The 14358-nt window shown below is 32.1% G+C and overlaps 1 protein-coding gene across 4 annotated transcripts; it reads left to right on the plus strand.

Annotated features, from left to right (window-relative positions):
* The first annotated feature begins 9603 nt into the window (after positions 1 to 9603).
* LOC106390070 (protein SMAX1-LIKE 4-like) lies at positions 9604 to 13118 on the plus strand. Of its 4 annotated transcripts, none has more exons than XM_022700228.2 (3): positions 9604 to 11095; positions 11181 to 11391; positions 11486 to 13118. In XM_022700228.2, the coding sequence occupies exons 1-3, from the start codon at positions 9780 to 9782 to the stop codon at positions 12974 to 12976; spliced, it is 3018 nt and encodes a 1005-aa protein (XP_022555949.2). In that variant the 5' UTR covers positions 9604 to 9779; the 3' UTR covers positions 12977 to 13118. The 4 variants fall into 4 exon arrangements, with proteins under 4 accessions (XP_022555949.2, XP_022555948.2, XP_013685914.2 ...); XM_022700227.2 differs by having other exon boundaries at positions 9605 to 11095; positions 11480 to 13118; XM_013830460.3 differs by having other exon boundaries at positions 9607 to 11095; positions 11172 to 11391.
* The last annotated feature ends 1240 nt before the right edge of the window (positions 13119 to 14358 follow it).

Below are 14358 nucleotides of genomic sequence, written 5' to 3' on the forward strand. Positions count from 1 at the left end.
AACTACAAAATTCTCACATCGGCTCCGGTCGATACAACATTATTAGTCACACTTTTATAAAATCAAAACTCATGTATCTCAATCAGTCGTAGTTTGGTCATGATCATTAATATAAGTTTTCTTAAAATTCATACCTAAAAATGCATGTCTACATGCAAATTACAAATTTGAAATTAGTTTCAAATTAAAACATATTTTACGTATATATATATTTATATATTGCTTAATGGACTTCATAATAACTAATTGTATACGAACTAAAACCAAGAATTGATATTTTTTACAAATTATACACTACTAAAAAAACTCAACATGACTTTTTTATAAGAAAATTTAAAATTCTACAAACACATGAACAAAGATTTATATAAAAAAACTTCATCTGCGTTTCAACGCGGGTTGAATTCTAGTATTTATTTTATAACGTGAACACTGAACATGTATTCCACTTCTAACTTATTTCGATTCCTATAAACAAAAAAAACTCGATTTCTAGAAGAATGCAATTGTCAGCTAAAATTAGCCTTTTTTAATCCAATCGCAGCTCATATTTTGATTTTTTTTTAATCTAATATTTTTTTAGTAGGAAAACAAACGATTGATCCAATTTATTTTCGGTTCAATCTAACGTTACGATTTCTACTTACGATGAGATTTCGGTTAAGCCATCTGTAGAAAATATAACGAAAGAAAGAATCAATCATATAAAATTGGGTAAACAAGCTATTTCCCCAAGAGAAATATAGTATATCATCAAATGTTTCCCAAACTATGACCTCATTCTATATATCCCTGAATTAAAAGTTTGAAACCTATTTTCCCACGAATTTTGATTTAAACGCTTTATGATGTAAATCCGGTTTATTATATAAACCATACCAAAAATAAATCAACAGTACATAATTAACCAGACCATAACCCATTCACTTTTCTGAATACTTTTTTTTTTTTTTCATTTCATTTTCTCGAAAAGGGACATTTTTATAACACAGACCTAAAATTAAAATACAACAGAACGTTCTAAAATCTGAGAACTAAAGACTAATAATTAGAGACTCACTATAGTGACACATAATGAATCAGATCCCAAGCTTAAACGTTAAATTATCTCTGGAAATCAGAAAACCAGTGACAAAGATAAGATTGACGAGCACTATGATCTTTCTCTATTTTTGCACCGAGAAACGACATCAATCTAAGATTCCAACGAAGTTTGATTCAAACATCTGACTCAAATACCTCCATTCATATCATTAATTCACCAAACACCTAAAGACAGATATACATTCAGTAGTCTCTTTTAAAACCAATACTCTATGTTTCTGAATTTGAGTTTGACAGCTTTAGTTCTATGGACAAGCTTCATCAAGTACATCTGTTGCCACATCTCCGATCTCTGATCTCCATTTCTGCAACATTGTTGACGGAAACACAGACGAAGATGGCTATGGCGGTAATTTCTTCTCACGCGTTCAACGAAAAACGAGAGGAACTAGAGCTAGTCATTGGCTGAAGCACCTGATTGGATATCATATGAAATCTAGCAACTTCAATAAGAATGACAGAAAGGTGGAACTGTTGGATTCAAATTGAGGAGAGGAGAATTATTTTCTTGGGTATGTGTTATTAACTCACGGTTTAATAGATGTAATTAGATTTTAATCAGGTTTACTATTGGTTAAAAGTCAGGTTTATAAAATTCTCGGTTTAGTTTAGGTACAGTAAACCAGGGCAATCAATCTGTATGGGTTTGGAGGTTTTGAATTTAAAGTTTACGGAGAATTACATATTTAAATTTTGTTTTGTGGAGAAATACTTTTCAAACTTTTAATTCGAGGATATATAGAATGAGGTCATAGTTTGGGAGACATTTGATGTTATACGATTACCCTATAAAATTCACCCCTTACCTTAAAGATTTCCGTTAAGCCTTTTTTCTAACAAAAAAAATCTCAAAAATCTGCAAGAATAGATATTGGGCCTAATTAGGCATGTATTCAACAGAACTATGTATATATTTTTAGATTAGACCGATAGGAATGCATTATGGGTTTAACCCGTCTGTAGTGTATTTCAAGTTTGCAGTGTTGCTATTGAGATGAGTGGGTCAAAGAAAAAATTGTGAGTGGTAATTATCAATTTTGCGTGTAGCCTTAACGCTTACAGTTTTTAAAAATGTCGGTTTATTAAAATTATTAATATACAGTAAACGTTAACGTAAACGCAATACAAATATAGTGTGATTGGTGGAAAAGAGCTGAAAGAAAAATGGTAAAAAAAGAAAGAGTAAAAGGAAGGGGAATAAATACGTTTACTTTCATTAATTACTAAGAGTTTCATGCATCATGCGCAAAAAAAAATAATTTACATAAAATATTTTTTTTATTTCAAACGAAAAAAATTAGTTTATATTTGAGACATTATTATTATTTATTTTAATTTTATTGGTTTAAAAATAAAATCATTAATATTTTTTCTTCTATTTTATTAAAATTTTAATAGTGTTAAGATTAGATATTATAAAAAATAAAATTTTAGTTTATATTATATTTAGTCATTGTCTATTTTAAATATTTTTATCACCTAGTTTAAATATGTCTATATTTGATATATTCTAATAGTATAATATTTATGCGCTATGCACACAAATATTAATTTTAAATATAATATTTTTATTTTTAAAAAAAAATTAAAATTACATTTAGACATTATTTTATATTTTAACTTCATCGGTGTGGAAAAAATAAAATCATAAATATATTCTTTTGTATTCTTATTTATTTTAGTTTTGTTTAATTATTTAAATTTTATTTTATTTACTTTTTAATAAAGTTACGATTAAATTTTATAAAAATAAAATTAACTTATATTGTATTGTAATTAATGTTTATTTATTTTAAACATGTCTCTTACCAGCAGTCTTAAATATTCTCATATTTATATATAATTTCTAATAAAGTTTTTATTTTTTTATTTTATTTAAAATACATTAAATTGGTTAACAATAAAAAATCTTATTTGATTAATGTTGCTTTAGTTTTGTATTTTATGCATATTTACAACTAATTTTGATTATATATATACAACTCAGGATATATAAGTTGATGTAAAAATATCTTAAATATATTTAGTTTATTTTTGACTAATCTGATATACATATTAATTTAATGGTGATATATGTCATTAGTTATTATTATATTTAAACAGTTTTTCCAAAATAAATATATATACAAAAATTAACTTAATGGTGATATATGATTTAGTAGTCATTACTATTAAAAAAACTTTGCCTAAAATATAAATATTTTTAAGAAAAATTGTACATGTCTAGGTTAATGCTATATCATCATTTTTCAAAGGTCATGTTATCATTTTTTGTTGAGATTGAATGTGGTGATAGAGTAAAACTGAATATGCATTTTTCTTTTTTGAATAGTAACTAGCCTTATGTGGTGAAAAATTATTTCACTTGATAAAACTTTGGTAATTAAAACACAGAGTAACATAAAATTTGGAGTAAATGTTTACTCTATAATGACGATATAGTCAAAAACATAATCAATAAAGAATCATATCGCACCTTCTGACAACCTAGAAGACAACATCAAAATGGTTATTCAAGCGCACACAATTATGAAATAGTAAATCACTTGAAACTCCTTTGACATATCGGGTTAAAAAGGAAAAAACAATTATGGTTGTTGAGGACTTACCAAAATGCTACCGGAGGAATTGGCTACAAAATGGTGTTCCCAATAAGTCTACTTATAATTCATTTCCTGTAAAATTTGGTTAAATTAAAATTATATTTTTACTACTATTTTTACTGTTTTTTCATGATAATAAAAACGTTATTTCTTGTTTGAGAGAACCATTACAAAAACTTATCTATTGAATTATTTATTTGTCTTGTGATAGAAGTAAAGAAACATTCGTTCAAATGTACGCAGCAAAAGACAAATACAAAAGTGCATCACAATAGAAGTTGCTAAAAAGAAAGAGCTTAATTATTCCTCTTTGACCGATCCTCTTCAATAATTTGTTCCGTTTTTTTTTTCCCTTTTCCTTTCTGATGTAAATTTGATATCAAATTAGGCGGTACTAACTACTTATTTGTGTCAACAATGAGTTTTATCAAATAAAACAATAATCCGAGCTTTGCTACATTTTTCTCAGAGAAAATTATTTTCATGCCAACCAGCTTGTTCAAATAAACTCGACGTAGACACCAAACATCACTTTGAAAAATGTTAAAATCCCTAAAATCCTAAAATATATATTTTCACCGTAAGCATATCCTTCGTGAAAAGAGTATACTATTGCATAGCAAAAGTGATCACTAATACAAATAGAAAATAAGTTAATGTTCCCAACAAAAAAGAAAAGAAAAGTAAAGATACGTATATATACGAGCTTTATTTCAGGATACGACGCTAGATGATCAAAAGAATTATTTGTGAAACCAAAATATATTCTTTTAAGTTATAAAGATAGTGAAAACTATCCCGATGTAAAAGGTTAAAAATGCTTTTTTGACTGCAATAGTTGAAGACGTACTACATTTCTTAATATGGTATAGTCACTTTAATCTTCCCCTTTTCAGTTTTTTTTCTTCTTTTAAATTTGATAATTAAATATCATGAAACATGAAATACAGAAAGAATATAAAATTCTCCAATAACTGTAAGTTATTATTAGATCTAACCAGTTGGTAGTCTATATAACGAACATAAATACAGAACTGTCGAAAAAAAACTACTTAACTTTATAAACAGATCAAGATTAGAGTACTAAAGTGTAATTAAGCCGGCTGCATAGGTTTGATCAATCAATCAATGAACATAAAATAGTTCATATAGACGATTACAAAAAAATACCAATAGAGATTGAATTAAGTATAGTCGCTTCAATTTTTTCTGTTTTTGACGCTTCAGCTTTATATTTCTGAAAACACTAAAAACAAAATTATATGTATTTTTATAAGGAATAATTATTTTTTTCAGTAGATAATTTTAATAGTTCAACTTTTTCTCCTAAAACGTATTCTACATTTTGCTTTGGTAAATGGCTTTGATGTACATAGAGTAGGTTAAGGTAATTATCTTTTATGGAAGGAATTAAACATTACCAAGTTATATGTATCCAATCTGGTTAAGCCCATTTTCTCTATCCGTATACAATAGCCCTAAAGTTGTTAAAATATAATGATGGCCTTGTTTTTTCTTACTATTTTATTCGACTTTAATCTGATTCTTTAATCTAACCTGGAGGTTATGATTTTATGGAAGAAAAGTTAATCGATCTGATAAAAGTAACCCTAAGATGTACCCTTTATACCATTGGAAGATTTACTTTCTTTTGAAAAACATAATCTTTAAATTCACATAAAAAGAAGATTTATAAAGCAGAAAAAAAGAAAAACAATAAAGAGAAATATTCTCGTTGGGATCAGAGAAACTAAGAGATCGGAGAAAGAATGTGGCAGCAATGATCAGTTAATACGTCATCTTTTGATGCATGCAGTAATATATATAGTCATACAGTACGAAGCAAAACGAGAAAGCCAAAGTACTTACTAAACGTATTGAAGACATGTATATGTCTTTTTATAAACTTTTCTTTTTGCTTTTTTTTTTTCTTGAGCTGTAACTTTAATCACATATGTTTTTATAAACGTATTAAAGACATATGTATATGTCTTAGATTCCATCCTGGTGCTACAAGTTTGTATCGATACTTGATGTCCTGTTCGCTACAAAGCCGAACGGTTTCAAGTTCGATTGATTTTGCTTCCATGTTTTTTTTGTCATGGAAGTAAGTTTTAGACGTCTTATAGTTTGTTTATAACATCTTGTAAGACTCAATAATTCATTTCTGAAATGATATTTACCATTAGTTAGAGCATGATTATCCGGGGTCCTTAGTGGGTTTCTTAGTGCGTGGGTCCTCACAAAACCCTTAAGGATCGGTTACAAAAACTACTAATTAAGAACCGATCTTAGTGAGTTTCTTACACTGTTCGCGGGCCCCACTGACACGTGGCAGCCCGCGATTGGTTTGCTTTTAAATTTTTTTTTTTTTTTTTAAACTAAGAAATCCATTGTGGGTTTCTTAGGGATAATCATGGCCTTACCATTTAGCAATAGCTCTTCACAGCTCTCTTCTTTATTGTTTTACTTGCTTTATTTGTTTTGTTTTTTTCCTTTTGGTCCTTTCTTTTGTTCCAGACTTGTCTCCCTGATAACGTTCCTTTACCTCCCAAAATAACATGGGTTCCCAATAATATGCAGTTCAGAATCGGTTCTTACGTACATATTTAATATGTCAATATCAGTTATTGAACCCAAGTGCCACCATTGATGATCGTTCTGCACATAAGACTAAATATATGCAAATGAAAATGTAACCTGCAACTCACTGGCATGTTGAAAATTCAGCTTAATATGTTGAAACCTCAAAAAGACAATCTTCCACAATTCACAAAGAATATTGCATATTTGGAATCGAACATGAAAATCGACATTGTCAACCATTTTATTATGATTTAAAGATGCTTTTACACGAAAAAAACATTTAAGATGTAAGATTTTGTACGCATGAGATTTTAGTCATTTTATAGACTGATTAAACACTATTTTAATTTTCTTAGTAATAAATTTTAGAGTTTTGGGTTTATAATACTTATAAACTGGCCACCGATCGACGACTTTCGACACTAAATTGTCTATCTACACCTTAACGAAGTAAATTTATAGGTTTCAACCAAATCAGCCACTAACACTGAATTCATCGACCCCTATACATTGCGTCCATAGCTAGTTCAATTTCTGTTGGACAGGATGTTTTGGGAAAAATTAAGATCTTGTCCGAACTTCCCGATTTTTAAAAAGTACTAAGTTAAATTTTGCTGTGAACGACCGTGATAAATGTTTTTTTGGTACTAACGACCATGATAAATGTTTCCAGGGAATTATTTTTGAATTGTGATAGAGTCTTCAATTATATGTCAGAAACCATTAAGTAGAAGCAACCATGTGTTTGTATTAGCTCATGTACATGTACTGATTATTGAAATACTTTAAACATTATTAGAAAATTTGGTACTTGAGGTGTAGCTTTTGCATGGGAGACGACATAATGATTATGAAATACGTATACACGTTGAATAAAAATAATTAACTAATGATAAAGATATGGTAATTATTCGAGTACCATGCATGATCAAAAGTTGTGGTAACTTAACGGCATTACACAATAAAGCTTAACATTCTACATAACATGCGATGTTTATTTCATCCTGACACCAATCGCGCGCCAGCGAGGACCAATCTTTTCTGTTAGCATTAGATATAGGTTAGGAAATTTTCGAAAATTCACCATTTAGAGGAAGCATGCATTAGGTCGAATTAGTTTAAGATCAAAGCTATGAAACCGGAAGATTTCATACACATATATACTAATACTACTGTAAAGGTCCAAGTTTACGTTAGGCTATTATTGATACAGAGATTTTATAATCAAACAAAAACGCAGAATCGCAATTTGTGTTCAGTTTATTATGTAATGTCGTAATATATATACATACACCTTACACTAATGTTCTATAGTAATTCGATAACATTAGGTGTGATGGCAAAACCCTAACAAAAAATTAAATATTTTTCATTTTTTTCTCCTAAATTTTCTCCGTCAAGATCTTAAGGGAATATATATTAGGTTTGGAATTTAGCCTTTAGGTTTTACAACATTACTAGAATTACATTGACATATAAATATTATTTTCTTTTATAAAAGTATAGTTTACTCGAATTTAAGATATTTGGATATAAGTTGCTCAAGTAATATATTTTAGGTTAAATAAACATACCCACATGTTATTATGTGCTTAGAGATAGAAAGAGAGAAGATAGTGCTTTGAGAATTGAAAGATAGGAGACAGATTGTTACTTTCTTTTGGGGACTTGAGGAATGAAATTCTGTCTCTCTTCAAATATCATCCTCAAAAACAGCGACCACACTTCAACTATATAATATATATATATATATATTTATATTTTTTTGTAACTAAACTATATAATATATTTTTGGTTTATATACATTTGATATATTGCAAAATTTACTTTCACGTCTCTTTAATATTAACTTTTGCTTTTCTTTGTAGTTACGTTCTTTAGTTCTAGGAAGATCGAGACTAGAGAGAATTCAAGAAGATAAAAATCGTTCAAAGATTACTCTTTCTTTTATATGATACTATTCCGTACATAAAAGAAAATATTATATACCTTTTTATTAATCTTAAAGAGTAAAAAACCCATAAGCTTGTTATTTAATCTTGTTGGATAGCTCATTTGGTTGAGCATTAATATTATTGTAATTTTTTTCTTCTTTATATCATTTCTTATTTCACATTCTTGTAAATTTCCTTTTTCATATTCTAGTAAATTTTTATTACTGTCTTTCTCAAATTTAAGTTTGTCATGACTCTTCAAATATATTTGTAACATAACTTAGTTTTTATCAATACCAAAATGACTTAAAATATTAAAACGAACATGGACCAAATTTTCATAAGTCGGATCCTCCTCATTACGAAAAAACACTATTTCCGGTTCAAAATTTTCAATATGGTCACATAGATCGCTCGAACACAACTTGAAATACAACTTTAAAATCTCCCACTAACTTATATATATAGAAACATTTTGGTAGACTAAAAACATGCGGGCCAAGATACACCATTTTTTTGGTTGAAGAATCAAAATCGAGTATTAAATTGTCGATCTAGGATCGGTCATGTCCTGGACCAATCAAACATGCCCTCTTTTGTATATCTTAGACAGTTAAAACTTATTCTCAGTCGTTTTAATTTTGTTAAAATATCCAATCAAGTTTTGAAGGACCAATTCTGTATGCACAAGGCACATATCGATGCATATGAATATCATTCGTATAATTTTACATTTTTTTGTTAATTATATAAAATTTCTGAAGTTTCTTACAATTATGTTGTTTTCGGGTCAGGAAAACTATGGGGTACGGACCTAGACAAGCCCGGATGTAGAAGCAGATTCAAGAAAACAAGTGAAATATAGATGAGTACTACCTCCTACGATACCAAAACAAGTATTGTTACATGGTAAAGCCAAAATAGTTTTATTTCAAAAACTGGAAATAAAAAACCTTTAGTGCCCTATATATATATTTTTTTTTTTGACGTCCCTTTAGTGCCCTATATACTAATGCTATTTGTATATATAAAAAGTATAACTATACTTTGAGAAATTAACTGGGCCTCCGCTATTATTAAGCCGGCCATCAATATTCATATGTAACATATAAAGATGATGATTAAATATAGTTCCAATACATTTTTAACTTGAACCTGTGGAGGGAAACGAAGCTTGAAGGAAGTGGGAAATTCAAAAAAGCTTCAGAAAGCTGTTTTACTATTCAAAAGACGAAAGCAAAAGGAGAGTATAATTTATTTAAAAACAAAAAAAACCATAAAGGGAAAATGATATTTAAATTAATACAAAATTTAAAGAAAAAAAACAACATCGAAAGTGTGAAACCAACTCAACATTATAAAACCATAATTGATCAGCCCTCATCTCTTCGACACTTCTCTCACACTAAACATTAAAACATATCTTTTTAACACTAAAGCTTACTTCGACCATTACTCTGTTTCTTCCTTTAAGCTTCGAACAAACTTCAAAGTCTCAACCTTTTTTTTTTGTTTCTTGGACGAGTAAAGATTTAAGGTGAGTGGTTTAGTGATGCGTACAGGGGCTTATACCGTGCACCAGACACTAACACCAGAGGCTGCTTCAGTTTTGAAGCAATCTCTAACCTTAGCAAGAAGGAGAGGCCATTCTCAGGTCACTCCACTTCACGTAGCTTCAACGCTTTTAACTTCAACAAGATCGAATCTTTTCCGACGGGCATGTCTAAAGTCTCATCCTTTGACAGCCCTCGGCCGACAAATGGCTCACCCTTCTCTCCATTGCCGAGCCCTCGAGCTCTGTTTCAACGTTGCTCTCAACAGGCTTCCCACGAATCCAAACCCTCTGTTTCAGACCCAGCCTTCGCTCTCCAACGCTTTGGTCGCGGCTCTGAAGAGAGCACAGGCGCATCAGAGGAGAGGGTGCGTGGAGCAGCAGCAGAGCCAGCAGAACCAACCTTTCTTGGCGGTTAAGGTTGAACTCGAGCAGCTCGTCGTGTCGATTCTTGATGATCCTAGTGTGAGCAGAGTGATGAGAGAAGCTGGACTCTCTAGCGTCTCGGTGAAGGGTAACATAGATGATGACTCCTCTGTTGTCTCCCCTGTTTTCTATGGATCTTCTTCCTCTGTTGGTGTCTTCTCTTCTCCATGCTCTCCTACTTCTAGTGAAAACAATCAAGGAGGAGGGACTCTAAGCCCTAACCCTAGTAAGATATGGCATGGTCACTTGACCAATCATCACTCTTTTGAGCAGAACCCTTTCTTCCACTTCCCTAAAGGCAAAACATTTGCTCCAGATCATGTGAGAGAAGACGCAAACCCGGTCATTGAAGTGCTTCTTGGGAAGAAAAACAACAAGAAGAGGAACACCGTCATAGTTGGAGACTCTGTCTCTCTAACAGAAGGAGTGGTTGCAAAGCTCATGGGAAGAATAGAGAGAGGAGAAGTTCCAGATGATTTAAAGCAAACTCACTTCATCAAGTTTCAGTTCTCACAAGTTGGGTTGAACTTCATGAACAAGGAGGATATAGAGGGACAAGTGAGGGAGCTGAAGAGGAAAGTTGATTCATTCACATCTTGGAGTAGCAAAGGTGTGATTGTTTGTCTTGGGGATCTGAATTGGGCAGTGTGGAGCGGCCAAAACAGCGCATCATCATCGCAGTACAGCGCGGCGGATCATCTAGTGGAGGAGATAGGGAGATTGGTTTATGAGTATAGCAACTCAGGAGCTAAAGTTTGGCTCTTGGGAACAGCTTCTTACCAAACATACATGAGGTGTCAAATGAAGCAGCCACCACTTGATGTTCAATGGGCTCTTCAAGCTGTTTCAATTCCTTCAGGAGAACTTTCACTAACTCTCCATGCTTCCAGGTTTTTCTTTATTCTTTCTTTCTATCTTTCTTATTTTTTTCCAGACCATTGATCACTAAAGTACTTGATGTTTCAGTGGTCACAGTTCTGAGATGGCTCCTCAAGTGATGGAGATGAAGCCTTTTAGAGTTAAGGAAGAAGGATCAGGACAAGAAGAGGAAGATGATAAACTAAACTTTTGTGGAGAATGTGCTTTTAACTATGAGAAAGAAGCAAAAGCATTTATATCAGCTCAGCACAAAATATTACCACCTTGGCTACAACCTCATGGAGACAACAACAACATTAACCAAAAGGTAAAAGAAAATGTTAATAAATGAAATATATTTCTTCTTTATTATTGTTTCTTTGGTTACTTGAACCGTTGTGTTGTGTGTGTTTAAGTTTCAGGATGAATTGAGTGGACTGAGGAAGAAATGGAACCGGTTTTGTCAAGCTCTTCACCACATGAAACCCGGTATGACTACTCAAAGATTTGGCTGGAGAGCGGAAGAGAGCAGCTCTGCTTTTGTGGACTCGTCAGGTGTAAAACAAAACTCACGTGCATCTAGCTCGGTGGCCAAGTTCAGACGGCAGAACTCGTGTACTATTGAGTTTAGTTTCGGAACTAACAATCAAGAAGGTCTAAAGAAGAATCTAACCGATGAGTTGAGTTTGGATGGATTCAAGATTAGCAATGATGAAGGTGTGGAAGCCAAGATTACTCTTGCACTTGGTCATTCTCCATTTCCATCTGATGATGAAGAAGAACCAGAGAGATCCACTACAATGAGGGGGTTATCAGAAAAGCTTCAAGAGAACATTCCATGGCAAAGGGGAGTTCTTCCTTCAGTCGTTGAAGCCATGGAAGAGTTTGTAAAGAGGAGTACGAGGAGAGATACTTGGATGCTGCTTTCGGGGAACGATGTTTCTGCGAAAAGAAGATTGGCTCTCACAGTCACAACTTCCCTTTTCGGGTCAGTCGATAACATGTTGAAGATTAACCTGAAAACATCCAAGGCAAGTGAAGCATACGAGGAGCTCGAAAAGGCGTTGAAAAACGGAGAAAAGGTTGTCGTTTTGATAGAGGGAGTTGATTTAGCCGACGACCGGTTCATGGAGCTCCTTGTAGATAGAGTTGAGGCTGGAAAGTCCGGAGATTTGGATGATTCTCAAGGGAAGAAGAGCCACATGATCTTCCTTTTGACGAGAGAAGACGATGAATGTGAAGACAACGAACATGTTGTCATACCAATGGTGCTGAAGTGTAAGAAATTGAGTTCCGGTTTGGTAAACAACAAGAGAAAACCGGAATCTGACGCTGTGTCGACGATGGTTAAGATGAAGTATCCGAGAATCCAAGAAGAGGAGGATGTGGCTTGCGACATAAGCAACATCAAGAAAGAGTTCTCAAGGCAGTTGAGTTTCGGATCAAATGCTCTTGACCTTAACTTAAGAGTCGACGCCGCAGAGCAAGAAGAGGAAGCAGCAGCGAAATCAGCCACTCAAGAACGTTTTCTTGATTCGATCAAGAACCGGTTTGATTTCACTGTTTTGTCCAACGAAGATATAACCAAGTTTTTCGTGACGAAGATCAAAGATTCTTGTGAAGAGATCCTCGGGCAACATGAAGAGAGATTCGGGTTTACCGTCGAACCCGAACTGATCGAGAAGTTCTACAGAGGGTGTGGGTTTTTTGCTAACGGTTTGTTTGAAGAGTGGGTGAAAGATGTTTTTCAAACGGGTCTAGTAACGGTCAAAAACGGCGGGAAGGAGGGCATAAGTGTAATTAACCTATGTTTGAGGGGTATAGATATGATTGACCAAGGGGAGGTATACGAGGAGGAAGGATTCATGGGCACATGTCTACCCAACAGAATCCAAGTTTTCTTTGTTGATTAGCTTAATTTGGCTTTTAATTAATTGCTGTTTTATTAGTTTTATGAACATCTCATGTTACTTATTTTTGCTGTTATATATATTGCTTTATAACAGGGAAAAGGATAAATTAATTATGATCCAAGAAAAGAGGAACTTGACCGCATTGTTCTTTGTGTAAACATAAGTTGCCTCACTTCATCATGGAATGTAATGTGCTTTTGTTTTTATTGCTTTTTTGAATAGTGTTATCTTTTTATTCCATTATCTTTTGTATAGGTTTTAATCATTTTTCCATGGCATAAATTAATTTTTCTTTTTATATAAATTCTTATGAATCTTCAACCTATGGTACATCGTTTGAGGTACTACATTTGAGCATTGATATTCTTAAATTGGAACTTCGAATCACGGATTAGAATACTAATAACATATCTTTAACCGATAACCTGATTCACACATGCAAATTGGTTATATTATTTTCTAGGTTGGATTGGAAGGTCAGCTTCTGGTTTAAGATTTTGCATTTCGTAATTTGTTTATTAATGAAAACCTTTCTAAAAAGTGAGATAAGGTTTCATGTGAACTAAATATATCATTTGTCATATTGTAGTGGAAAGGTCATTATGCGAGAGAGTGGCTCAAGACAGTGTTGGCTTAGTGCCCTATATATATAAACTTTGGAGGTTGCTCTAAGTAATCATGACACTAATACATATTTGCATGCATGCCATGTAACCTCCATTACTAATCACTATTGTTATATATTAATGGTCTAATCTAGAATATATGCCCTCAAAAAACATTATCAATAATGAATATGTTAGGCAAACCAATTTTCATAACAATGACTTTTCAGTTTTTGTTAAAATTTGCTCTACTTTGTAGATCTTATAGACCTTTCATGCGTTGCACTATATAACAAATCCAGATCGTCTCAATCCCTTTACATCTACCTATATGGTAATTACTTAGACTAGTGACTAGTGTTGTATCAGCATGTGAATTATTCAACTTTTTAGTGAATTCAGTGATAGATTCTTCTTGTATATATAAAAAGTATACTAATTGATTTAAAATTAGTGAATTGTTAAATATAAGTATTCTAGTTGAGAAAAGCATAAATATACTCAGCTCTTTCAAATCTTACGTTAGAACATCGAGTTAGAACATCGAGTTTTGGCAACTCTTGTAGAAATCAAACGTGTTTCCTTACAAAACTAGATAGATGTTAAGAGACTAAATATCATAGGATCAGTCTCAAGATCATACAAATGATATAATGGACTAAAAATCATTTTCTAATTTATTATTTACTAGGTTTCAATTTGTATTGAACGTGGAGTTACATTCTTTACCTCCACTACAAACCAATCCCAATATTTTGGGATAATTTGAAAATTACC

This window comes from Brassica napus, chromosome C3 (assembly GCF_020379485.1).
Source record: "Brassica napus cultivar Da-Ae chromosome C3, Da-Ae, whole genome shotgun sequence".
NCBI classification, from domain to species: domain Eukaryota; kingdom Viridiplantae; phylum Streptophyta; class Magnoliopsida; order Brassicales; family Brassicaceae; genus Brassica; species Brassica napus.